Source organism: Anser anser (assembly GCF_964211835.1).
Source record: "Anser anser genome assembly, chromosome: 19".
Lineage (NCBI taxonomy): Eukaryota > Metazoa > Chordata > Aves > Anseriformes > Anatidae > Anser > Anser anser.
In genome coordinates, this window is record NC_139740.1 from 6,598,613 (window position 1) to 6,624,942 (window position 26,330).

Here is a 26,330-nt window from a genome sequence, read left to right on the forward strand (position 1 = left end):
CTTAGTCACCTGGTCTGAACTTTTGGGTAGACCTGTGCGGTGCCAGGAGTTGGAGTTGATGATCCTTATGGGTCCCTTCCAACTTGGGCTATTCTATGATTCTATTATTCTATGAAAAAGTGCTCAGCTACAAATGAATACCTGTGGCGTTAATTTCAAAGTGCTTTGCCAAGGCCAGTGAGCCTGTTTTACCTGAAATGTGGTGATTCCAGGAAATGGAGAGGTTACTTTGCTGTCCTGAGGTCTGTGCAAACTTTCTGCCTGTTATGTGGTAGCAAAGCCAGGCACAGGTCTCAGACCCACTCAGCTCACAACCCTGCTGCAGTATGCAGAGAAGCAGCCTTTGTGCCCAGCTCCTGTGCGGGGGACACACACCGTGAGCAGGTTTTGGCAGGAAGACTGCTGTGATCTTCCATGCTTTACAGGACGTACCTTGCTGACACTGCATCAGCTGCCCTGCCTATAGCAAGAAGTGAAAGTGAAAATCGAATTGCCCTTAAAAGGAGGGAAAAGCCACCGGTCTGCCTTTGTCTCGGGGATCCACGCTCTTGGAATCGGAGCTCGATGTCCTGGGTGAAGGAGAAGCTGCTCAGGAACCACAGCTTCCAGCTGCGGGGCTCGCTGCAGAGGAAGAGGCACTTGAAGGCTTCCTTGGTGACAAATCACTTTTGAGGTACTTGTACTGTGCTTTTCTTTAGGAGGTCCCGTGTATAGTCTATAGCCGGTATTTTTTCTTTCAAATACTTAGCGGTTCCTCTTTTTAAGGAGACATTCAGAAAGGGCCACTAAAAGCGTGACTGTGGTGGAAGGGAAACATTCAGTGTTTTCTCTGTAGGGAAAAACGTGCGCTACTCTGTGTGACTGTGCCAAACAAATAGCACCACGCTTTGCAGCCCCGCCTGTCAGCTTTTGAGCAGCTCTGCACTGCTGTCCCATTGTTGATATGAGTGCAAAAACATAACAGCTTCATTAATTAGTGCAATTTAATGTAGGTGGGAGTGACTGCAGAAATTACAGAATAAATCTGTTATATTATTTTCATCTCATATGACCCCCAAATAATTTTTCTGACATCCAGTTAACCATTGGTTGTTTTCTCATAACTTCTTTGCAAGTATTTCTGACATCCCCTTACCAAAGTTGTCATCCTACTAAACTTGCAAGTAAAGGATAATTTGCCAGGAGGGTGCAGTAAAAATCTTTGCAGCTCTCTCCCTTAGTTTTAGAATATAAGAAATGAAACTAGGGAAACGGTTCATACTACTTGCCTTAATGTGCTGCAAACAGTGCAAAATCTCAGCAGTGTTTTCCACTGGCTGTGATGGAAGAATTTTTAAATTTTGGTTTCTGAAGAAGTTTTCTCAGCTCAAGGACCGTGTCCTGCTGATTGCTTGCTGGAACTGCTGGTAACAAACTGCACTTGTAGGCTTGCTCTGGAAATAGCTGTTTTGCCTCTTCCTCTGATTTTGGTTATGTTTTTTCTTTATTGCAAAGGCTTGTTGAGAGTGTCAGTCAGCAGATCAACAAAGTGAAACGGGTACTGTAAGCAATACTGGAGTTATGTAAAGTCCACTCCTTTTCCTGAAAAGAACTTAAGAGTGTAAAAAAAATCCGTAGCCACTTGTGAAGTTCTTTGATTTTTTTTCGTCTGTTTTGTTGTCGCTTTCTTCCTTCCTTCTGACCGCATTCTTCAAACTGTTTGAAACTTCAGTCCTTTACACAGGCTACTTAGGGTAACACATAAACTTTTTCTGAAAATATATTGTTTTATTCCACCAAGACCGTTCTGCCTGACCATAGTAAAATGCTCAGAAAGCTGCAAAGCCCTGAGATGTGTTGCTGGGTGGAGGAGCGAGGAGGGGCAGGGAAATGCCGTGTTTGCAGCTGGGGAAGAACGGGGGCTCCCCCAGCGGTGAGCTGGTTTGGCTTGTGCTGGGGCAGGAAAACACAGGTGGCTCACCAGGACATTGTGTCTCAGCTTTATTGTTGAAAGAGGACCTTTCCTTCGGGGGAGGTGATGCTGTTGCTTTATTGACTCTCTTTCTTGGCTTGATGAACACTGGAGTTGTCTGTTGCAACCTGTTTGCTATGAATTTATGGGAGAAGGAAAAGCAGGAGAGTTTCAGGGGGGGATTTGTTCTCCAGTAGCTCCTTTCAAAAACAAAGCCAGAACACCTTGTTGGGGCTCTCCACACAGCTGATGCTTCAATCATCTGCTGCTTGTGGCTGTCTGCATTTAGGGTCTGGCATTGCCTTGTTCCAGCTGTGCAGGCAACTTGAGCAGCTCTGAATGTGGGAATTCATATTGCCCCCAAAAGGAAGGCAAGCTGGGGTAAAAACTTGTTTACTGTCAAAAAAAAAAATGTTTTCTGTCCAAACCAAACGTTCCTTTTTAGATGTGTTTTATTGTTAGTGAAAGTTTAAAATAAGTGGTAGGAGGTGGTCAAGATAACTCTCAGAAACCTGCCAAAAGAGAGGATCATTAAGGCAGGGCAGTGGGAGGAGGCAGGGGTTTGCAGATAGGGTTATGGGTTTTAGAAATAAAGAAAAGAGGAGGAGGAGGAGGCAGAAATGTTGCCAGAGATGGTGACAGACCCTCGGTACTTAGGGCAGGAGGGGTCAGGGACAACCAACTGATGTTTACAGAGCAGGAAACAGGCTTTAGTGAACATTGTGTGGAAGGGCGCTGAATGATGTGGGTTTCTTTGGGGAAAAAAGATTGGAACTAATTTTAGATGTATGGACAGAGGAGGAGAGAAGACCCTGTGCTCACGCGATGCTATGAATGGTGCGAATAATTGGTGGTCCCCAGAGAAATTCTTGCAAGATCAAAGATTTGTGAAAACAGCAGCAGTGACCGCAGAGCAGAGGAATTGGTCCCTCGTGTGGTGCGAAGTGGCAGCGGACGGGTGGCAGCACCGGCACCTCTGGGCCATGCCCAGCATCTCCTGGGCTCAGGCCCTGTGGGGGGCATCGAGAGCTTGGGGTGCTGCAGGTTGGACCCGGATTTTATTCCATGGGAAATTTTGCAGCCAGTCTCCAATTTGTTGCAGATAAAACTAACGCTAGAGGCAATGTAGGCCCACTGATGAATGAGGTGGGTGCCCTGATGACAGAAGATAAAGAGAAGGTGGAGTTACTGAATGCCTTCTTTATCTCAGTCTATAGTTCTGGAGGCTCTCCTGAGGAGCCCCATACCCCTGAGGCCCTAGAAGAAGTCAGGATAAAGGAGGAGTTTGCCATGGTTGCTGAGGACTGGGTTAAGGACCAATTAAGCAATCTGGACATCTATAAATCCATGGGTCCTAATAGGTGCAGAGGGAGCTGGTGGAAGTCATTGCTAAGCCACTCTCCATCATCTTTGGTAAGTCATGGGCATCGGGAGAGGTACCTGAAGACTGGTTTAAAGCAAATGTCGCTCCAGTGTTCAAAAAGAGCAACAAAGAGGACCGGGGTAACTATAAACTGTCAGCCTCATCTCCATCCCTGGAAAGGTGATGGAAAACTTATCCTTGGCATTGTCTCTAGTCATATCAGAGATACAAGGGGCCATTAGAGGCAGTCAACATGGCTTCATCGAGGGGAAGTCATGCTTAACCAACCTGATAGTTTTTCTGAAGACATAACTAGGTGGATAGATGATGGTAAAGCAGTGGACGTGGTCTATCTTGATTTCAGTAAAGCCTTTGACACCATCTCCCACAGCATCTTCACAGCTAAACTGAGGACGTGTGGTCTGAATGATCGGGTAGTGAGGTGGACTGTAAACTGGCTGAAGGGAAGACGCCAGAGGGTTGTGGTCAGAGGGATGGAGTTGAGTTGGAGTCCTGTATCTAGTGGAGTCCATCAAGGGTTGGTACTGGGACCAGTACTATTCAATATATTCATCAACGACTTGGATGAGGGAATGGAGTGCACTGTCAGCAAGTTTGCTGATGACACTAAACTGGGAGGAGTGGCTGATAAACCAGAAGGCTGTGCTGCCATCCAGCGGGACCTAGACAGGCTGGAGAGTTGGGCGGGGAGAAATTTATTGAAATATAACGGGGACAAATGTAGAGCCCTGCATCTGGGCAAGAAAAACTCCAGATACCAGTATAAGTTGGGGACTGAGCTGTTGGAGAGCAGCATAGGAGAAAAGGACCTGGTGGTCCTGGTGGACAGCCGGATGACCATGAGCCAGCACTGTGCCCTTGTGGCCAAGAAGGCCAATGGCATCCTGGCGTGTATCAGACGGGGTGTGGTTAGTAAGTCGAGAGAGGTTCTCCTCCCCCTCTACTCTACGTTAGTGAGACCACATCTAGAATATTGTCTCCAGTTCTGGGCCCCTCAGTTCCAGAAGGACAGGGAACTGCTTGAGAGAGTGCAGTGCAGAGCCACGAGAATGATAAGGGAGTGGAGCATCTCCCTGACAAGGAAAGGCTGAGGGAGCTGGGTCTCTTTAGCTTGGAGGAGACTGAGGGGTGACTTTATTAATTTTTAAAAATATGTAAAGGGTGAGTGTCAGGAGGACAGAGCCAGGCTCTTCTCGGTGACACCCAAAGATAGGACGAGGGGCAATGGGTGCAAGCTGGAAAATAGCAGGTTCTGCTTAAATATGAAACTTTTTCACGGCGAGGGTGACAGAGCACTGGAACAGGCAGCCCAGGGGGGTTGTGAAGTCTCCTTCTCTGGAGAAATTCAAAACCCACCTGGACTCATTCCTGTGTGACGTGATCTAGGTGTTCCTGCTCCGGCAGGGGCATTGGACTAGATAATCTTTTGTTATAGTTCGTTGAAATGATCTAGGATGCTTTTCTGACTAAATCCAAGATATTCATGGGAAAGAAATCCTAAGGGTTATTTGGTTTTATTTTTAGTTTGAACAGATATTTCCCATCAGCTTTTCCAAATTAAAATTCCATTTAACACTTAATATTTCATATCGGGTTAAACTAAACATTCATTCAGCACAGAACATCTTTCATGTCTATTTTTGGTGTCGTTTTGGAAGTGGCAGCCATTTGTTGTATTTATTGCTGAGTGATGCGCATGGGGCCACTGCCTTGAGGAGCCTCTGTCCGGGATTTCCCCGTCTCTGCAGAAAGACCTTGTGGCTTCTGCTGCTGCCATGGGCCCAGGGCTGGAAGGGGTGCGAGTTCAGCATTCACACGAGGCAGCTCAGGGTGCAATAGCAGCTGAGCAGCACAAGTGTTTCTTTGCCTGAATTCCAGCTTTCTTACCTTGAAGCTTCACAGACCCAGCCTGAAGGCCGTTTTTCTCTTTGACTAGGGAAAGATAACAGAAAGGAGGTAATGGATGCTATTTAATGTCCGAACAGGGAGATGAGTGCAGGAGGAGCCTGGTGAGCCTGCCCCAGGATCGTGGAGCATCCAACAGCACCAGAGCCATGCTCCCAGGCAGACAAACGGGCTCTGCCTGCTTCCCGTGGCTGTGCTTGCTGCTTCTCAGTGGCCCCGCTCTGCAGCCAGGTGAGTCTCCTGATGGAGCTCCTTGCTTCTCACTGCGCTTCAGTAGCTAAAAACTTTTCAACTGTTAATAGAAAGCTCAGTTGTGTCCAGCTGAAACTAAGAGCACAGAACAACTAAGGTGAGAAAAGAAATTAAGAAGGGGAAGGTGATTCACTTCTCTGTTACAACTGCCTGCCTTGGGAGGAATGACTTACCCTTTGGCTCTTCCTGAAGCCAGGTGGGGTGAATCCTTTCTTAAAGGACTGGCCCTTTACCAGAAGGGTCTGAGAGAGCAAAACCCCTCTGTCAGCTGTCAGTGCCCAGCCCTGGCATGCTCCAGCACCTCAGCCAGGCTGCCGGTGCCTGCTGGTTTGTCTGGGAAGCTGTTGCCTGTGGGGACAGCGGACTGAGTCAGTGGCGCTGCATCCAGCTGCAGGCTGGCAGCTCGGCTGGCAGCATGGTCCTGAGATCTCGTAGGTGCTGGAGATGCACCTGGTGGGATTGTGCCAAGGAGTTTTGGGAGGAGAGAAGACAAGGAGGGATGACTTGGCTGAACCTGCCTGGGCAGGGGGTCTCTTAGCTCAAGAGGGGAGATGTCTCTCAACTCACCTCCCAGGCTGCCAGCTTCCTAGTTCAAACCCCCGAGGCAGCAGTGAGGGAGTTGTATCACATTTCAACTCCAAAAACTATTCTGGGGACTGAACCCAGCACCTTAGAAAAACTTCCCATTGGCAGACAATGTCTCCTAAGCCACAACTGGGTTTGTCCACCAGAACTCAACTCCCCAGAAGTCTGAGGAGGAAACCGGTGATTAATAGCTGTCTTTGTTTTCTCATGTAGGTATTGCTGTGTCCAGAGATTACCCTGCTGAGGGGACAAATGGCCCTTCCTCTAACAAAATAAATGTGACAGTTTATCGCTGTAAAGATTGTGACAGCAAAATTTGCCAATTATCCAATTACGAGAGGTTTGAAATAATCGGAGAAACACAAAATGGGATATTATCTAATGACATTATTCAGTTGGTGACCAGTGAAACTCACATCATTGTGTGCTTTCAGCAAGAAATTAAGTATCTTAACGAAGTTTATGCCATCATCTGGGAGACAGACTGGCGAATAGGAGAATCCTGTGGCAAGCTGGAGCTTGGAGGTAAACTCAGCTGGGAGTCTAGCTATGAGTATATAGATAATACTTTTCTGGTCATGAAACCAAACTGTAATATATTTGGGCAGACAGTGAGATTAATGAGAAAACTAACTTGTCAAAATGAGTGGTTTTTGTTTTTTTTCATTGTGAAACATGTTAACCTGATTTATGAAGATACCTTTTTTTTTTCCAACGGCAGTTCTAATGATCAAATTCTGTGTTGGTTTGCAATGTATGAATCTGATATACTTTAGTCAGTATACACTGAAATTCAGGTCTAGCCTAACAAGCCATTCTGTGTTGTTCTTCTGTACAATTCAGTAAATAATCCTGCCAGTTTTCTCACAAGACTGTCAGGATGAGAAATGAAAATGCCTGTCAGTACACGTAGGACGTGGCTCCAAGAGTGCAAAGCGTAAAAAGCAAGTGATGTATAATGCAATTGCTCATGACCTGCTGAATGATGCCAAGCCTGTCGCTGAACAACGGTGTCTTCCCGCCCCCCCTAAAATTTCATGTTCTTAATTACTTATGAAAACTTTTTGCTATCTTCATATTTGAAGACTTTGACTATTGGTTCATAGAAGGGTTCATCAGCTTTAGTGAGAAGAAAATCTGACACCTATTGAACTAAGGATGATTGTAGCAACCTCAACTTTGTGTGGCACACAAAGAATCTAAGTTGTTGACTTATAGCCCTTGGTTAAAAATTTTATAAATGATTCATATTTATATTTAATGCTGCTTTTATCCTTCACCTTCCCTAGAAAATGGGGCGCATCACATCACAGAGGAGGAAAAAATCTGCTGTGCAGTAGAGACAGATGAAACCAAAGCATATGTCAGTAACCTGAGCTGCTACATTGAAAGCAAGAAAAGATGCTCAACATACAAGCTCCCTGATGATATAACTCTAGGTTAGTCTCTTCATGTGTTTGTCTGCCTTTAGCTCTGAGACAGTTTTGCTCAGATAGCTTGCTGTGAGTAGTTTCACAGGTGTTTTGGGAGGAATGTTCTGTACATTCATATCTTGGACCCACATGTGCTGTAGCATCCAAACTCAGGGGCTTTCCCCCAACCTATGCAGGTGCCTCATCCTAGGCATATTTATCCATATATACCAGTCCTGGATATAGGCATAAGTGGCTGTATCTGTAGCTATCCAGCAATAGATACAGGGATGCTGAGGGAAGATGGAATGTGGTGGGCGTGCAACAAGATTCCAGAATTCCACTTACGAGTGAATAGCAAATGGGACTTTACCTCCGGGCTAAGAGGACACTTGTCCTGCGCGCACTTATTAAGGTATTAAAATAACTGCTTATGAGGCAGGCTCATTTCCTGGCATACCTGTTTGATCATTTGGACCATGTATTTATTCCTGCTCTGCAGATAATCCAACAGATCCAGGCAGCAGCAACAGAATTGGCACTACTGCCACTTTCCTGATTCTTGGGGTTTGTGCAGCAGCAGCACTGGCACTGTATTGTGTTCAAAGAACCCGAAATGGTAAAGGTACAGTCTGACAAAATGTTATGTTTTCCATGGGTAATGTGCCTTTACAAGCAGCCTTGGGAGTGGGAAAGTGTATAACGTTTCCTTTCTGTATCTCATTTCCATAAAATTGTTTAGAAAGTTGCTAAGTGATACTCATTGTGAAGGGGAGGCTGGGCTCTGCGTTTGGTGCTGTGACACAGTCCACAACCAGCAGGCTTTAGTACGAAAAATAAGCACAAAATAAACTCACTACCACACCAATGCAGCCAAGTGATCGCACTGCTCAGCCTTATGTCAGTGGGGTCCAGCTCTGTGGAGCAGACTCAGACTGCGACATGGCAACCCAGAAAGCAGGGGCCAAGCTACAGCAGACATGAGAAAGGAGGTGCGATGTGCAGCTTCCCCTGCAGAGATGGACCTCTGCCCAGGAGATGGCTGCACATCCACCATGGGGCTGAACAGATCCTTTAGGTTACTGCTTCCACAGCTCTCCCCCTCTCCCCACTAAAGAGGCAGTTTTAACTTAGGAAAGAGTATATTTTAATTTTTTTTTTTTTACAAGCTAATATGCACAGAAAGGACTGGGATGGGCTGTATGGACTGAATAGAGAGCATAGTGCACTGTTCTTAAAGTGCAGTAGTGTTAAAGCAGCTTTTCAGAAATTGTGGATACCCATGTGGATTCAGTGGATACCTGTTTCCTCACTGCATCAAGGCTGTGTTAATAGATTCTAATCCCATATCTCTAGCCCTATGCCCCTATGTGACTCTGCAGTGGTTTTAATACTTGTGTGTTGATCATTTACACACCCCTACAGACAGCCTTTCAGCCTGCAGCTCCCTCCCCTACATCCCTGGCTCCAAGGTTTATGGGACCTGAAGCTGTATTGTCAGAAGCTGAGATGTCTCCTCTCAGCTACTGAACTACCTCATCCAACCAAATGCTCCTGTTGGCTCTTCCCTGGTAGTTGGTTGTTTCCTTCTAAGAGACTAGAAATTCCAATTTAATTTGTTTAAGGTTAACTTGGTTAGAAGTTAGTTGTAAAGTAGAAGTTAGTTAGGCTGATGGCTGCAGAAACAGGGCAGGGTCTCAGCAGAGAGGCTGTGAACTCTCTGGGTGAAGAAGCTGCAAATCTGCAAAGTTTCCTCTTTCAGAGCAACAGGCAGTACGGTAGCAGGTGGGGCAGGGCAGCTTCTCTGAGGACTTCACATCTCCAAGCCTAACAGGCAATTTGATTTTATTTCTCAGTGAAATTGACCTGTGCCTTTGCCTCACAGATGTTTTTCCTTCAATTCTGCAGGTGTTATAAAACCCAATCAGGCTTACGAAAGCAGAAGGTCACAGCCATTTGAAGCATCATCTATAAATGAGACAAACCAGGCCTTCATGACAGCAGCATCCTTCTCAAACAAAGTCTAGCCATCACCTGAAGAAACACATTTCTTTTATACAAGACCTCACAGTAGTTTTCACAAATGTACTTTCACCACTCCCATGCATTCACCAAGGACTGCAATTGCCCTAGTTATCCAACTCCAGGCTTTTGCAAGCAATATGAGAAGCTTCCTGGGGCTACTGTCCTCTCCTGGTACTTGGTTGAGGAGCCCCAGCATCACAAGATGCATGGCTTGTTCGGCAGCACAGGCTTAAACCAGCTGAATCCTTCCAATGCTTTTTATGGTTGAAGCTACCAGTTCTCCTAAAATCCTTTGGAGAACTGCATCTGTGCTCAGGCAGGCCGTCTTGAACCCTGATGGAGATGTTCTCTGCATATCTTCCATGTCATAACACAGTAGCGTGGCCATAGTTTTTCATCCGTTAACTCCCAGGTGGGTTCTAGATTTCCTCAAGGAGGAGTTTTGTAGAACCATGGAACAGCTTGGGTTGGAAGGGACCTTAAAGACCACCCGCTAGCTCAGGCTCTCCAGAGCCTCATCCAGCCTGTACAGGTGACCGGCTTGTTTCATCAGAGCGGTTTGGCCTTCTGAGCCAAAAGTCTGGTTTTGCAGCCACCTGCAGGCTGAAGGCTACTCTGCGGGCTCTGTCCTGTGCAGCAGAGACAGGAGGGCCTGCACTTCAGGGATCCCCAAAGGGTAGTTCTCAGGCAGCATGTCATCTTCAAATGATTTACTACTCATGCTTGATTTGAGTAAATCCTCAAAATTTGCATTATACCCAAACCAGTATCAGGCTTTTGAGCAAAAAGCAGCAGCATCCAAATTGCAAAAGCACATCCCCGAAGCGGGATGGATGCTTGCTGAATCATGTTTTGCATGGTTTAACCAACCATAAACCTGTAAGCTGGCACTATCGGCAGGAAATCTCAGAGGATATAGGATGTTGTGTGACTCTGTATACATAAAAAATACCAAAAAAAAGTATACAAAAGCATACAAAAAAGTTATGGACCTTTTTTTTTTTCTTAACCTCAAAACTTTGGAAGGTCCTTCAAATACAAGTAGGGAATTTCTGTGTTGTTTTGCAACAGTATGATTAGTTCAACGTGCATTTTTCCAGTGCAGCTATCATGGGTGTTACTTTTGGCTCTGTTTCTCTGCTGTAAGTCATTGCTGCGAGAGCCTCTGTGGAAGTGCCAAGCATTCCCATTGATGCATTGAGCTGTGTGCTGGGCTTCAGGAGATTCCAGTGATGCGTACCTGATTTTCCTAGACCTAGAAAAACACTGTCTTAAAATTAAAGGCTATCGCAGTTCTCTGATGTGGTCTTTTAATGGGGAAAAACAAATGTGTGTATACATATTCGTGTGTGCGTGTAGGGTGGTCAAATTGATGACTGACACTGTTCTTTTTTTGTGTACCCTCAGATTTTGAGTTTTTTGAAAAAGAAACAACATGCTATTTGACAACTTATATTGTGGTAATTTGGGGGATTCAAGTTTAATAGCGTGCAAGTTTAATTTCTAATCTTTAACACCAGTTGGGGCCAGAGAGCTAGTCAAGTCTTGAGAATAAAGGTTACCTGCCTGGTTCCGCGCAGTGACAGTTGCTCAGCTAAATCTGTCACAAGATGCAATTCACAAACTGACTTTGGGGTTCACCCAAGCACACACTTTCCTTCTCATCTTTTCTGCCTTCCTACTGCTGATTTTGCAGACAGTGATAGTCAGAGGTGTCACTCCCAGCTGTTCTGATTTGCGCCTCCTGAGCTGTGTTTTGCCTGTAATGCCAGTCATCTGATGTCTTGGGAAAAGGGCTTTAATGATCTATGCTCTTGGCTCTCAGCAAGTGAATGATGTTGCTTTATGTGCCTTTTGACAAATAAATATATCCACGCAAATAGTTCTGAAATAAAAATCAACTGAAAATATCAGGTGGCCTGACTCAATAAATGGCATAATTTGATAGTTGCAGTTTTATTTTAATGAGCTTAGTTTTGTGTTCTTGTAGTCATCACAATGCCATGTCAACTTTAAAACTGGCTGTTCACTGGTAACCCTGCATCGATCATTTTGTTCTTTGGCTTGTTCATGTCCTTTACGAAGCATCACCATCACATGAGCCCCATACTCATAACCCAGCATTATTGTGATGATCTACTTCTTGAGTATTGCAAAACCAAAGTCCAGGAGTAGGAATCCCTCCTCCCATCTGCTTTTTTATCTAGTAGTGAGCCTTCATAGGGCTAATTGAAAGCTCATTTCACAACCCACCTGAACTCGAGTTTCTTTACAAGGATTGATGACTTTTCTCAGCTGTCAAGCATTCAAGAACTTCTCTGGGAACACTCCCTTTCCCTGTACATTCACAGAGAGAACCATTCCTGCAAGAAGAGCTGTTTGTCTTATCAGGGAGAGAGTAGGATGTGAGCTATAGCTGAGCTTCCCTTTTGCTGGTGGCTTGCAGCAACGGAACGTCTTTAAGTGTGAAGCTATGGGAGAGGTACACACCGTGCTGCTGCTCAGAAAATGCACACCATACCATTGCTTGGAGAACACAGGCTTGTCATTGGCAAAATACAGGTCAAACCTGCAAGTGCGTGAGCAGGCTTTGTATAATAATTTAAGGTTTAGCTGAAGTAATGGAGTATCTTTCTCCCACTTTCTCCTTATAAAGCCAGCTCTTTCAATTGCAGCCTGCAACCTGGCAGGCTGCTGAGCCTGGGGGGCACTGACAGTCTGTATCGACTGCAGCTCGTGCCTATGTTTCCAGTAACAGCCCCCACATCTGGGAGTTGTTCCGTGGTAGTAAAGTGTGGGCGTTGCCAGTGTGAAGTCAACAACAAAATACACCTCTCTCTAAATCTGTCGCTCCCCTCTCTGTCACAGTCTCTGTGATGTGAAGACAAAAGAAGCAAGTTGCTGGGGAGAGGGAGAGAACTCGGTTAGAAAGCGGCTGATGTAGCTGGAAGATATCAGCCAGGTTTTGGCACACAATCCTTTCTTCACATCTTCAGCTCATCAGTTGGGTTATTGAGAAGATCAGCTAAAAAGACCTTGGAAAATGCTGCAGACATCATCTCTCCCAGCTGTGTCTCTCTTTCTTCTGCTTCTCCTGTTTGTCCCTGGCCAGAGTGGTACGTACATACAACATCGCTGCTCTTACATTTCACAAGTTTCAATATATATATTTTTTTCTCCTCCTTAACTTATCCTCTCAGAGATGTTCCTGGGAAATTCACCATTGACAAAAGCAGGTGGTACTCTGAAAAAAATGTTCTCTAACATTTCACAATGCATTTTTAGAAAAAAATGAAAGAGGATTATGCTCTGAAGCTTTCTTTTCTACACACAAATTACTCTCTGTAACAATAGTGGAAGTTATTTTCCTAGTAATTCAACGTGAATTGTGTATGTATTCTCAAGGCTGACACGGGGAGCCCGTTACTGGATAGAAATGAGTGTTAGTATTTACTAGGCATGTAATCGGTGAAGGTGTAATAAAACCTTACTAGAAATATCAATTGTATGTTGTTGTAGCTATTGAGAGCACAAGCTGGAGGCACAGTTGGGGAAAACTGTGAGGCTCTCTAAGGAGAAGAGACTGAGGAAAAAGATGCCCCAAACAGCCAGATAGCCCTTTTCTCCCCATGATGTCTGGTTTGTTTGTTAATAACCGGGAAGGATGGTGACTTGAGGAAAAAAAAAATAAATAAAATCCACAAATCAACGGGTTTGAATAGAAGATGCATTGAAACTGGTGCTAACATTTTCAAGTGTTTTTGTCATTTGCTGAGGAGTTGATACTGATTTCTGCAAATATAATTTAACCTTTGGACTTTTAAAAACTCTTATGTTTTGGAGGAAATGATTGAGTGGTTGTGGCTGCTTGCCATTAACTGCCTGGGTTCTTAGAACGCATAAGTGGGGGTCAGCTTAGAACTTCTGATTTTTGATTGATGGGGATCAATTCCCTGGACTTTCCTTCTCTGTTTGTTAAGGCGGAGTGCTTTGCACTTCTCCAGCCTTCTCCATTGCACCATTTCTCTGTTGCTGAAAGGTAATTGCTGATGACTCCTGGGTTGCTTTAATTTTCTTAATAGTGTAGGATGTAGAATGTCCTCATGTCTGGACAGGTTGGATTGACCTACATTATCTGAATTTTCGTGATGCAATCTTTCTGTGTTTGACTTCTGTGATGGTTCCCTTATTAAAATAAGTTGTTTTAAGTATGTAGGGTACCTTACGCTGATTGTGAACACCTGAATATTCAACCCTTCCTATACTGTTTTCTTCCAAGATAGCCAATACTCTATATTTCAATTCTTTTTTCTTGCTTGTAATGTAATTTCTTTTATATTTGTTATTTGATCTGTTCTTTGCTATTCATTCCATGAGTACTTTCTGTTAATTTTTTTTCAGATGTTCAGGTCTTTAGAGAACTCAAAGGGTCTCCTTATGTGTTCTTATACCTTTGTTTCTTAAAATAGGCTGTAACATTATACCTTCTGCAGTTCTCTTCCTAAGAGGCTACATTGTTGAGTTCCCTCATATTGCTAAAGCTTTTTTTCTTTTCTTTGAAATATACAATTTTCTTCTGTTCTGTCATTTTGTCATCCCTTTGAACTCCAGATTTAGATCCTCAATCAGCTGCAATTATTGGGCTCAGTTCAATGAAGCTGATATTTTAAGAGCTAAGAGGATCATACTGGGAACCTACAGTGCAGACTAAATTTTTTATGTGAGTGACAGAAGCCACTTTTTTTCACCAAAAACTTTTGAGCTTTGGGGGTGTGTTGAATCATGCAGGTTAATGGGGATGAAAGGCACTCTAGGGTTTAGGACAGTCAAGAGACTACATATAAAGAATAGTAAGACTCAGGTTCAGGTTTTCAGAGCTGTTCTACAGACAGAAATAATTATATTTGCAACTTACTTTGATATTTATAGATCAAGAAATCTGATATAATTTCTATTGCATTTCTTATTTTAAGGTGAAGAAAATGCATTTCTTGAACAGTCAACAGACGTGGTCAGTGTTTGGGAAGGAGACTCCGTCAGCATAACTTGCTCAATGTACAATTCAAAAAATGAACTGGGGACATACTTGAGGACTAGAGTATCACCAGAAAATGTTTTATATGTTCCCAAGGATAACAAACCAGCTGTCCCTTCAGCTTTTGCGAATCGCATCAAGTATTCAAAGGAAGGAGCAAAATTCACAGTAACTCTGCTCAATGCACAGGAATCTGATTCAAATTTCTACCTATGCGTCAGGTTTATTAAAAGAAACGGCCGTCACGTCAGGCTGGATGGGAAGACAACCATTGTAGTGGTGAAAGCTGCTGTGGTTCCACCTGTTAAGTTAGGAATTAATAAACATGGAGGTATGTTTTAAATCAAAGATTGGAAAAAAGCATAGTGGGAGGGACAGTCTAACAGAACTTTACCCATGTTTGCTCAGGTAACGTACTGATTTGAAGGAAAGTGTAAGCCTGTTCTGTGAAAAGATGAAGAAAACATCTGAAACATCACTTCATGACTAATTTAATCCTAGCTACTTTCCAAAGACTTTCACATGAGTCAGAAGTGTTATGGCAGCAGGGTGGAAACAGTGAGGGCCCATAGCTGTTTTCAAAACCATCTGCTAAATCTTTATGAAAATGAACCAACAATGAACCCTGATTTTGGTAGCAGCTTTTGCAAATCTCTTTTGGTTTTGCTATTCCATCTGGAATGATAAACCGAAAATAACCAAAAAGCTGATGCTAGGTAGGGTTTGTGAGTTGGACATCAGTGGATACAGGGATGCATGGTTTTTATCTTTTTAGAAAACAGTTGAAGAATGGCCACGTTTTCCTCTTGGCAGTCATTTCTGGTTAGGGGAAGAATTTTTCTGTCTTTGCCCTACCCCCCCCCCCCCTTTTTTTTTTTATTTTAATTAGAAAAGGGTTGAGTCTGCTATAGTCTTCAGCAGCTTATTCCCAGGCATACCTACCCTGCTGGTAAGAACATTTCACCTGAACCGTCTTTGCCAAAAATTACAGGTTTTTGTTCCTTTCCAGTTCCCAAGGCATTTAAAAACTAATTTATTTGCTGGGTCAGTAGTATTCACTTATATCTGCAAAGACTTACCATGTTCTTTATTAGGCTTCTCTTTTCAAACTTCTTCACTGTGTTTTTTCAAATGAATTCTACCTTGTTGATTATATGCTGTTAATCCAAATTATGTTTCTAAATTCTCTTATCTTTTTCTGACTCTGATCCTCTTCTTTGAAATACCTGCAACCTTTCCAGAATTACCTTTTGCACAAAAGTGATAAATCGTCTAATTCTCTTATTCCCTCATCCATATTGTTAATGATAATGTCAAAAGGTACAGGGCATGTCCTTAGAGGAACTCAGTGAAATGTGTTCCACATTGGACAGCAGACCATAAATAATTACCTTGAAGACCATTTTCAACTGTTGATGGCACGCACTTTGTATGATTTCATCCAGGCCAATGGTACCCAGATGCTTTATAGCTTAATCTTACTTGAGAAGGCAGGCAACAAACCATGCCTCATGAGCAAGCTGATGAAGCTTCATTTCCTTAGATGAGTTCAGTCCATGTGTTTTTAGGTAGGTGGAGACCCTTTTTAATTAGGTAAGCCGTCCACTCAGTCCTACTTTCGGAACCTGGGGCAGCAAAATATTCCAGGGTGCACTGAGATATATCTCTGTTCAGAAAGCATGTATAAAGGCAGGCTTTAAAAAATCATTTTATCTAAATTTCTGTGCTAGGTTCTTTCTGTCATTGACCTCTGTATTTGCTCCCTCGTTAAAAAGCAGTGTGTTAATTATGTGGCAGTCATCAATTTCTATTGTTTTTAGCTGGAATTGTTGAACAGTTGCCACGCATTGTCGATATTCAACAAGGCCAGTCTATCAGCATTACCTGTGCATTGAATAGTTCATATGAAGATGAAGAGATCTGCTTGCTCAAGATTCACATGCAACCTGAAGGAGTGCTATGTGTTTCAAGTCAGAAAGCTCTAGAAATCTTTCCTGCTTTTGCTAATCGCTTGGAGTATTCAAAGCAAGAGAAGAAACTAGTGATAACTCTACACAACCTACAGCAAAGTGACAGTGACGTGTATGTATGTGCTACGGTGCTGAAAAATTCCTCCCTCTTCTCAGTGAGTCAAAGAGGCACCATGGTGCTGGTTAAAGGTATTGCAATTTTGTTTGTTTAATCATAAATAACTATAGGCATGTTCTAAAGAAGAGGTGGACTAAAAGCTCGCAGAACTTTAGTCAGGCCAGGTAGAGCTCTAATTCATGACTAAAAGTCCTTCAGGACCCAGGAAAGTTTGGGGAGATGCTCAGACTCCTCTGTGCCCTGTACAACAAGAGGGGAATTTAAAAATAGAAAACTAGCTACAATCCCACATCTTAACAAAGAAAACACACGCGCACACACACACATATATATATATAAGTAAAATCAGACAATAATCACCTCAGTGTGTGCATAATCTGCTTTACGAAACTAATCAGTACTATTAGCATCAGTTCTTTGACCTTAATGTGACAATAAATGTCTTTTACAAATTATTCACAGTAGCATGTCTTTGAGCCTAAAAATAGGTCATACTAAGAAATACAGAACAAGTCCTTGGGCATTTACTTAAAGTACCAAAGATAACAGAGATGATCTCACACATCCTTATTATATACTGAGCACACTGTGAGCATATTTTACTTGGACTTTATTTTTCTGAGAGTTAGTCATAGCCATTTTTTAAGATGAATCCAAAACCAACAGTATGGTACTTGATTTTGACATTGCTGGTGCAATTGAACCCTGTGCATTGACGGTTTTGGTGGGATCTTTGAGCAATTAAACTAAGGTTTACATAGGTGCTAGGAGCTGCAAAAGATCTGTTTACAGATTGGCCTGCAAAAAGAGGCTGTGGTCTCATGCTGTACTGCTGACCATAATATGTGCAACAACTTAGTAAGATGAGTTGGGGAAAATGACAGCCGCACATCAAAGCAGTGGGGTGACTACTAGATATAATGTTATTTAAATTGAGGTTTTAGAGAACTCTAACCCTTTCTACCAGCGCTGTTCTACTCATTGTAGAATACTTTTTAAATTGTCTGTACTGCTTGCACCCTCCCAACCCTACCTGTTGTATAATTCCTATGTACTCCTGGTGGAGTCTTCAACGTTGCTATAACACTGCAGTAAACATTATTATTCTTTTTTCCATTATGAGTGCGTGGTTCTGCTTCTGAGCTGTGGTACAGAAGCTGTCACCTTGGTAGAGTGCTCCTCCCTGACCCTTCATTTGCCACTGACAGTTGTCACCTGCCTCCAGGAGAGCAGAGGGGATGCCAGCTAGAATACTAATGGGATGACTAATGTGGCTGTGGGACATGCTGTTCACGTTGGATTTCCTGCTGACCAGAGCCCCACACATACCTAAATTATTTTTCCATAATAAAAATATAATTCTACCTCTCTTCATATTAATATTAATAATATAATTCCACGTGCAGGAGGGGAGGAGACAGCATTCCATAATAGTTCCTGGGCCTACTATGGTCTTATCATCATGGCAGTGCTGCTGTTTTCTGTGCTGACGTGCTACGCCCTGTACTTTGTCCAGGTAAGTATGCTGTTACAGTCCCAAAGGAAAAATGAATCCAGGTTAACTAAATAGGTGCCTTTTCAGTCACAGTCAAAGGTATTATTTGTAAATAGTGATTGAGTCAAGCAAACACCTGATAAACCTAAGGAATCATGGCTTTGTATTGTCTCCTCTTTGCTCTTGTTTAATGTCCACTAGATGTAAACTTTCAGAAGTAAACACTGTCGTCTTATGTTTCTGTAGCTCTTAGTAAATCATGAGATATTGTTTGCCTTTCAGTAGGGAAGTGCAAGCAATTCCTGCAGTCAACAATGCAGCCATGCATTGTATCTGTTTCCCTGAACAGGGCAACTCACTATTCTGTTTTGCTTCTTTTTTTACTTATTTGTTGTCAGTCAAGAATGGAGACACACACATATACATATACATATATACACACACGTCTTATACTAGATATAAGAGTGTTTTGGGGAAATCTGGGACAACACAAGGTCATTAAATATCCCTGTGTGTGAAAGTACCTCTGGGAGAACATTTTTACCTGTCCTAGAGAAAAAGGTGACCAAGAAACTTTTCATTTACAGGGATTTCTTAGATCAATTTTCTGTAGAAAGCACACTTTTTTTTTTCGCTTTGATAGATCCTTACACTCCAAAAAGATTACTCAAAACTAACATAGTAGGATTCACAGGCCAGACCCTTATCCTGTACCTCCGCTTTTAGCTTCAGTACTGCTAAAACCAGTGGTATAATATCATCCTGGCAAAGACAAGTGACCCTGTGGGAACTGGTCTCATATGTTATTGGTAACAAACTATAGTTTAAGGATAAGCATTATTTATGTAGGGGCTGCAGTTACATCCAAATCTTGAAGGAACTTTTAATGGAATTGCATCAGACTGACAATACAGATTGAAATGACTAGGTCATAAATTTCCACCTAAATCTCTAAGACCTCATTGTGTTATGAGAGAAACCTTAGCAGTTCATATCTGCTTCAAGCAGCTGGACTCCTAAGATGTAAATTGGCAACTTGGTCGGGGTCTTTTCAAGCTCTGTTCTGAATGGTTGTTTGCTTTCTTTTGCAGACGAAGAAATATTTCCAGAAAAGAAAAACAAATACAGTGTATGAAGATATGTCTTATGGTTCTAGACGCAACACCTTCATCAAACCTAACGTTTACACCAGCGACTCTTAAGCTTCTGTTGGCTGGGACCGTGTATGGATCAACTGTTCCCTTCCAGGTGCCTCTGAGAGCCGCCTTGGCAACTTGATGTAGTAGCTGAACTGAAAATGCTATCGTCTACCTTCTTTAATCGCAGGAAAAATCTGCTGTATTTCCAAAGCTGTTTTTACTTATTTTGATCACTTGTGAAATACCTTTTACTTTTCCATGTTCAGAACATGCATGTACCCTGCACATTTGTTTGCAGTGTAGTATGGAAAGCAGTATTTTTGGAGTGTACATTTGGCTAGATGCAATATATGGGATTGTTTCCGTGATGATAGATAACCCTTTCAGGGAAGGTGAGATAGTTTGAGAGGTCTCGTTTTGAGCTTTCATAAGTGCTCAGGAAGACCATAATAGGCTTGTTTAATAATTTGCAATGGATCCACGTATGAATGGAGTACAGTTTTCAAAAGAATCTGTATGGGGTCTACCCAAAAGCTCAATAGCTAAAATTACTCACAAGTTAAAGCAACAAAATCTCTTCTGAAGAGAATTCAGAAACTTTGTGACAAGAGTGCATTAGAAGTGAGGTGCTAGATATGTGTGGGTTTAACTATTCAAAGATCAGAACGGTCCCACAAAAATGCAATCAAGTGTAGATATTAAATTATTGACCTTGCTGTGCCAAGTCTGCTGCTCAGGAGAGGTCATTTCCCTTCAAATGACAGTTGTGAAATCCTGCGTACCAGACTTGAGGGGGAAATCTGCTCAACGAAATGGCTGGCAGTTCTGGATTTCCCCTGTAGCAGAGGGGTGTCTGTTGACTGCAGAACCTGCAATCATCGCATAGTTTTACATGAATAAACCAATGCAATCTGATTGTGGAAACTGATTATGGTCTGAGCCCCAGGGTTTTATACAATTGCTTGCTACTTTTGTACATGTATTAAAGACTGTTTTATGTCTCTTGCAAATGAGTGCTAGTTATTGAATGGATTGGTTCATGTAGATTTCTTTAATAGAGTGAAATGAAGGCTTTTTGCAAAATGCACTTAGCAATAACTCAAAGAATGATATGATAATCATTTTCCCCTTTATTTACACAATCTACATCTTTTTTTCTTTTGAAAAATCACTGAATCACTAATCACTGAAAAAAAAAAAAACTGAAGAACAGTCTGGATGATGTATACTCGTGCAATCCTTTCATGGTGGCTAAGAAAAGACTTCTGAAGAGCTAAAAAAAAATTCAAATGGTGATGGGGAGGAAACAAATGGCACTGGGGAAGCTTGGCCCATCCTTTGGACAGCCCCCTGTACCCTGTCATAATGGCTGAGGGTCACAGAGCCGGCTAAATCTAGAGGAGATGGCACCCTGCCACTGCGGGCTCTGTCTAACGTTTGCCTCGTGTATTCACCTACGTTCCCACAGGAGTGCTGAAGGAGATTTCACAGGGAAACGGGCGAGGTTCGGGAATAAATTTGCTGTCACCCTTCCCACAGTAAGCAGCTGACACAGGTGACCGTTTTGTGAGCTGATGATGGCTGTGGACAGGGGTAGTGTGATGGCTGCCGACGCTACTCTCAAGCCTGGCAGGCACAGCTGTGGGATCCCGTGGCCAGGCAAGCACGGCCCCATCTGGGTCCCATTTTCCCCTTGTGGGGTCTGGTGTCCCTCTGTCCACAGCTCCGGCCCTGTCACCACAGCCCTGTCCCCCGCCCTGCAGCAGGCCCCATGCCCCCAGCAAGGGGTATCCCTGTGGCCTGCTGACTGCGTGGGGCCTTGGCCTGGGGATGGCTGGAGCAGGGCGCTGAGGAGTTGGGCCTGGGTAGAGCCCCAAGGAACCATGCAGCCACTTGTTTGGGGACCTCCGCACCCTTCTCTGCACACCCCAGAGCTGCTTGAGCACTGTCAGGGCCACCACTCAGAGAGGATGCGGTTCCTCCATTTTTGCCTTTGTCCCCGGTAAGCCCAGCTCAGGCACAAATGCAGATGATGTGTGAGATCTAGGAGCTAAAGCGCCTATGCTCAGTCGTGTTTTGTCACAAGCTCTGCTACCTGATTTAGGCTGCTTCCTCCCACTGACAGTCATGCCAGTGAAAAGCCTGACGACGTCAGTGGGTCTAGTCCCTAAGGCCTCCTCTACCTATGTCACACACATAAAATGGGGTTTAACAGGGCTCTGCTGAAGGGGGTCTCATTGAAACCAAGCACACATCTGCCTGGGAAGGAAAATAGCACCTCACCTGCTGGGGTTTTAAACTGATCTTTGCCTTGTGCAAATAAAAGGCTTCATCTTTGCAAAAGAAGTGGAGGTATAGTATTAAAGAGCTACACTCACAGAGAGACACTGCATGAAGTTTAAATAAACAAACTGGCATTTAACATCAGCTTTCTGTAGCAAGGCTGCTGTGCAAACATGACCACAATTGTGGAAAAAAACAAGCTGTGAAAGAAAACAGTAGTGGAGGTGGTTTCTTTGGTTTAGCGTACATAGAAATAAGTATAGCCTAGCTGAAGGAAATGACATATAGTGAGACATTTTGTGAGTTGTACCAGTGTAGAGGTGTAGAGCAACAAAACCTCCCAAATTAACTCAAGCAGCGGTGAATTAACAGCTTGGAGGGGCCTGCCAGGGAAATAAGCTTACAGCTGCAGTCAGAGGAAGGGGCTGGGTATTTGGCTGTTAAGAGGGTAGCAGGAGGTGCTAAGGTGCAGCGTGGTCTCAGAGCTTCCCTGGAAGGCAGACGAAGTGAATTTTTCATCTCCAGAGTGGAGGGCAGAATTACTCTGGGGTTGTCCTGTTGCCTCTACTGTTGTTCAGTCTTTTGCCCCTGCACTGGTGTGGGAGAAGGGGAGGAGTAAATGTACTATAGGGCTCTGAGACTGTGTCAGTAGCCACAATAGTGAGAATGGTATCAGATTATTAGTGCGGATCCCTGCCCCATTTACAGGGCTAAATGACAGAAAATGCAACTAGGAGCAAAGCATCTTCAGATGGCAGAGCAGCAGCTCTAGTTTCAGAGTTTACCAAACAGGGATGAAGAAAACAGAGGCAGATAAGTGAGGACAATACATGAGAAGCAGAGAAGACATGACAGGCAAGGTATGGCCGTGCCAGAAGTGACTCAGGGTGCTGCATCAGTATGGAGTGACCAGGGATGAGCTCTTGGGAAGGGGAAAGCTCACCAGAAATAATCTTTGGTTATTCACAGAACTGGTGAGAGCAGCCAGCACATATAAATTACTGCTGATTGAGTTCATAGATTGAGTAAAATTTAAGCAAGAAAGCGTTTTTACCCTTTGACTAAGGCTAATCTGACAAGTTCATGCTTGAAATCAGATGCCAAGGAATAGCACAAAGAGCTTGTTAAAGCAGAATGACTGACGCGTGATGGAGAAAAGAGCTAAATGTCCATGTGGCAGAGTCCTGGAGTCCTGCTCCCTGCTGGGAGTTGATGAAGTGCCTGCCACTTCCCGGCAGCCTCACGGACAAGCAAAGGCTGACAGAGTGCTGCTGTGACAGCGCTGTGACAGCGCTGAGCAGAATAAGGGGTAGGAATCTGTCCAGAAGGTGGGACGTGGAGCTGAGCCACTAAACATTTTCCAGGCCTGTATATGGGGTGGTAGTAGGTTCTCTTGTTGTGGATTGTGGTATATTGTAGGACACCGGATTATTTCCAACAATCTGCAAGCAAATGCTCATATGCTGCTAGCAGTTTTAGATGCTACATGCCATATTTCTAAAGTCTACACTGGCTGAGTGGTCTGGAGTTAGTTTCTTCTGCCCATTTATCACTGGTTGCTGCTTGTGATCATTTTCCATCCATTAAATTTCTGTTCGTATTTGAAGCATATATCCAGCATTGCTGCTTACTGATTATATCGCGAGGTCTCTGTTAGTGACAAAATATTTCCATTCATGGCATACAATCTTTTGTAAGCACTTGTTTTACAAGGCATTTAAGTTTCTCTGAATGTTTGGTAACACTCAGCTAGCAGCCATGTATTAGCAGTCAGCTTACGGTCAAGTGGAAAACTTGTAGATATTTCTGGTAGCTCACAGATTTGGTTTTCACACGGTTTAGAGCTCTGAAAATGCATTCTTGGTGTCGTTTTGTTTTGTATGCTTGTTTGTTTACCTGACATCGTTGGTTAATATGCTTCTGCTCTAGCTAAAGAATTCTTCAACTGCTTGACATCTAATTTTAACAGTATTTATTTCTGTTGCCATACGTTTTTTAACACTGTTTTGAATGCTTCAGTAATGCCTGAATAGTGACTATGTGAAGCATACAAGTAACCTCCCAGATTCCACTCAAAATCTCAACAGGTTTTAATTATCTGGCGGCCAAAGTGTTCTGCCTTCTCTAGAGTATCCTCACATGCAGATAAGTGGCTTAATATTAGAAGCTCATAATTTTTTATTCAAGGAAGTGAAATAAAGGAACTCACCTAAATCTTAATCAGATTGAACAAAACACTTTTCCTAACATTAAAACTTTACAGTGGTGTCATCATCTATCAAGTACGAGCAGATTATCTGTCCAGTTTAAGAATGGGAAGAGACTGCACTAAGTATAAATAAACTGATAGCAGGGATGAATGAACATTCTGGATGGTGCTAATTCCTCCCTGGGGCACGTGTATCTACTGCACGAGAGCAATTGTTTTGCTTTTGGGTGGTATTTGATTGTAATGACTGGCTGGCGTATTTTTAAAACTGTCCCCTGATACCAAGCCCCCAGAGAAGATATTTGCCTGAGTTATTAGAAATCGTCTGCTATTCTCTAGAATTTCTGACCATGGTGAGAATAACATCTAAGCATTGTGGATGCCAAGCAGAAGATGCTCTCATTCTTTCTGTAAGTTAGTAACTGTAATAAGTAAAACCCTGGGAAAGAAAGCCTTGAAGTTCATTTCTCTCTGCATTTCATGCCACCCTGAGACATCTGGTCTGTCTCCTCTTAACACAATGGAAAAGGGAAGGAAAGATACCTCAACTATATCATAGAACCATAGAATATCTTAAGTTGGAAGGGACCCTGAAGGGTGTCTGGCTGAAATTCTGGGGTGCAGGAGCCAGTATTTCATCCACAAATCTGTTAAGATATGGAGGTCTAAATTATGCAGCCCTTTTCCATACGAGGCGTAAAAGCTTATGCTGGGGCTACTTGTACAGATAACACAATGGGAGTAACAATTTCATCCACAGATGACATAATTTATTACTCTGTTTTGACAGAAACGAGAACTTTGCTGGGGGGGGGAGGTGCTCTTTCCCTACACATAGCGCCTTGCAGCTCTCAGACAAGTGTTGTAAGAAACCACAAAGGCCAGTTTAGTTCTCATGGTTTGCACCTGCATCGCTATCTTTGCTCAGAGGCGTAGCTGAGAGCAAGTCTGCGGATAAATGGCATATAAAGTAGGAAGCTATGTTCTCAAGCAATTTTTAAGGCTGGATGGTGAGCTCACATTATACCCAAATGGCCATGACTTCTAGGAAAGAGACTTACTAAGAAACACTGTGTAACATCTCTGTGGATTTCTCTGCTACTCTAATTCTCATACGGTATAACACTCGTAGTGCAGATTCTTGTAGAGAGTCTCCTGAAAGTGGACACAGTCATTGACCAGACTCTAACAGCTTTTGGACTCAAAACCCTTAAAAATGTAAACAACTCAAGGTTTTGAAAATAGTCATTAGCAAGAAGCTAATCATGTATGTGTGTACACACCACAGGCAAAGAAACTACAGCTCCTTATACCTGTCGGGGCTAAAATTAAAAACAGAGGCCTTCCTCAGAGAGCTGTATGTTCCTCCTTGCAGAAGATGTTTTGGAAATTAAGGTGTTGCATGCAGAAACAGACGGTTATATTTCTTTCTTAGCCAAAATAGGAAATAGAGGAGAATTTCCAGGAGGTTTTCAGCTCAGAGAAGCTTAAATGAACAGTCCAAACCAAGGGTTTGCAACTTTTAGACTTGTTCAGAATTAGGCAAACCAGGAGGGAGCCATCCTTGAAAGCATCATTCTTCAAAATTTTCTTATCTCTGTTGTCCTGGTTCTTTTGCTGGTAAATCTCACCATTGTGGTCATGGTGAGTTACCAAATAAGCTTAGTTCATGTGGCTGTAGGCAGAGATGGGCTGTTCTCTCAAAGCTACTTGTTCAATGGCAAGCTCTAACACTTGGACCTGAGGGCACCACTCTGATGGAACAAAAAGAGAGGCAGAAACAGTCATAATAAAATTAATAATATTCATTAATAACATGCCTTCGTCAGCTAGCTTCTCTTAGGCTTCTGTCATACCTTGAGAAAAAAACTGTGGTCTTTGTGGTAAAAATACAGGAGCCTGGGTGCTGCAGGGATGCTTCCTGAGGTGTTGTGTTTCTGAACATACGTTCACATAATAAAAAAGAGCCATGTGAATGCATTAACGGGCCTCAGAGACTTAGCATGGCCACATTGAGCTCCGGTAGCTCCTGCAGGCTGGGACCAGCTGCAGTCCTACTGGCAATGGGCGGTGTTTGGCTCGGACTTGATCTGCTCAGAGCATTACTTATTTGCTAATTAAAGCCATCTTCTGTCTTTTCCATTTGAAAGAGGAGAAGCTGAGGCACTAGATAGCTGATGCAACGGCACCAAGGCCATGAAAGAAGTCAGAGGCTGGGTAACAGTCTTCATTCCTGCACGTCATGCAAAGCCACCAACACAAAGAGTCCCATCATATTTCTGTTCTGTAGTTATGTGGAATGATGTAAAGGAGGGCGATGTGACAACCAAACCTGTTCAGCCATCAGTTGGCATCACTTTAATTGCCTTACATTCAAAGGCTTTTATCTGTTTATTTAATTATTATTTCATCTACCTCCTAGCACTAAGACCTAAGAGAAAGAACCTCCCAGTTTTTCACCATGCCTGATTTTTCTGTGCAGCAGAACTTCAGGCATGTGCCAGTGGCATGCTGTGTGTGGCTGGTCTCTGTGGCTGCTGACGGGAACATCTCTGGAACTGAAACGT

At 43.3% G+C, this 26,330-nt stretch overlaps 2 protein-coding genes across 5 annotated transcripts; both read left to right on the top strand.

The window, feature by feature from the left end:
• Positions 1-282: 282 nt before the first annotated feature.
• Positions 283-11,422, top strand: LOC310884206 (uncharacterized protein). Of its 3 annotated transcripts, none has more exons than XM_083805663.1 (6): positions 283-673; positions 5,272-5,471; positions 6,291-6,602; positions 7,367-7,516; positions 7,992-8,108; positions 9,398-11,422. In XM_083805663.1, the coding sequence occupies exons 2-6, from the start codon at positions 5,309-5,311 to the stop codon at positions 9,514-9,516; spliced, it is 861 nt and encodes a 286-aa protein (XP_083661789.1). In that variant the 5' UTR covers positions 283-673; positions 5,272-5,308; the 3' UTR covers positions 9,517-11,422. The 3 variants fall into 3 exon arrangements, with proteins under 3 accessions (XP_083661789.1, XP_083661788.1, XP_083661790.1); XM_083805662.1 differs by having other exon boundaries at positions 288-673; positions 7,992-8,114; XM_083805664.1 differs by having other exon boundaries at positions 300-673; positions 5,321-5,471; positions 7,992-8,114.
• Positions 11,423-11,751: 329 nt separating this feature from the next.
• Positions 11,752-20,281, top strand: CD7 (CD7 molecule). Of its 2 annotated transcripts, none has more exons than XM_083805658.1 (5): positions 11,752-12,630; positions 14,488-14,880; positions 16,370-16,708; positions 18,044-18,153; positions 19,224-20,281. In XM_083805658.1, exons 1-5 carry the CDS (start codon positions 12,558-12,560, stop codon positions 19,332-19,334), a joined length of 1,026 nt encoding a protein of 341 aa, XP_083661784.1. In that variant the 5' UTR covers positions 11,752-12,557; the 3' UTR covers positions 19,335-20,281. The 2 variants fall into 2 exon arrangements, with proteins under 2 accessions (XP_083661784.1, XP_083661785.1); XM_083805659.1 differs by lacking the exon at positions 11,752-12,630 and adding an exon at positions 12,634-12,750.
• Positions 20,282-26,330: the final 6,049 nt, after the last annotated feature.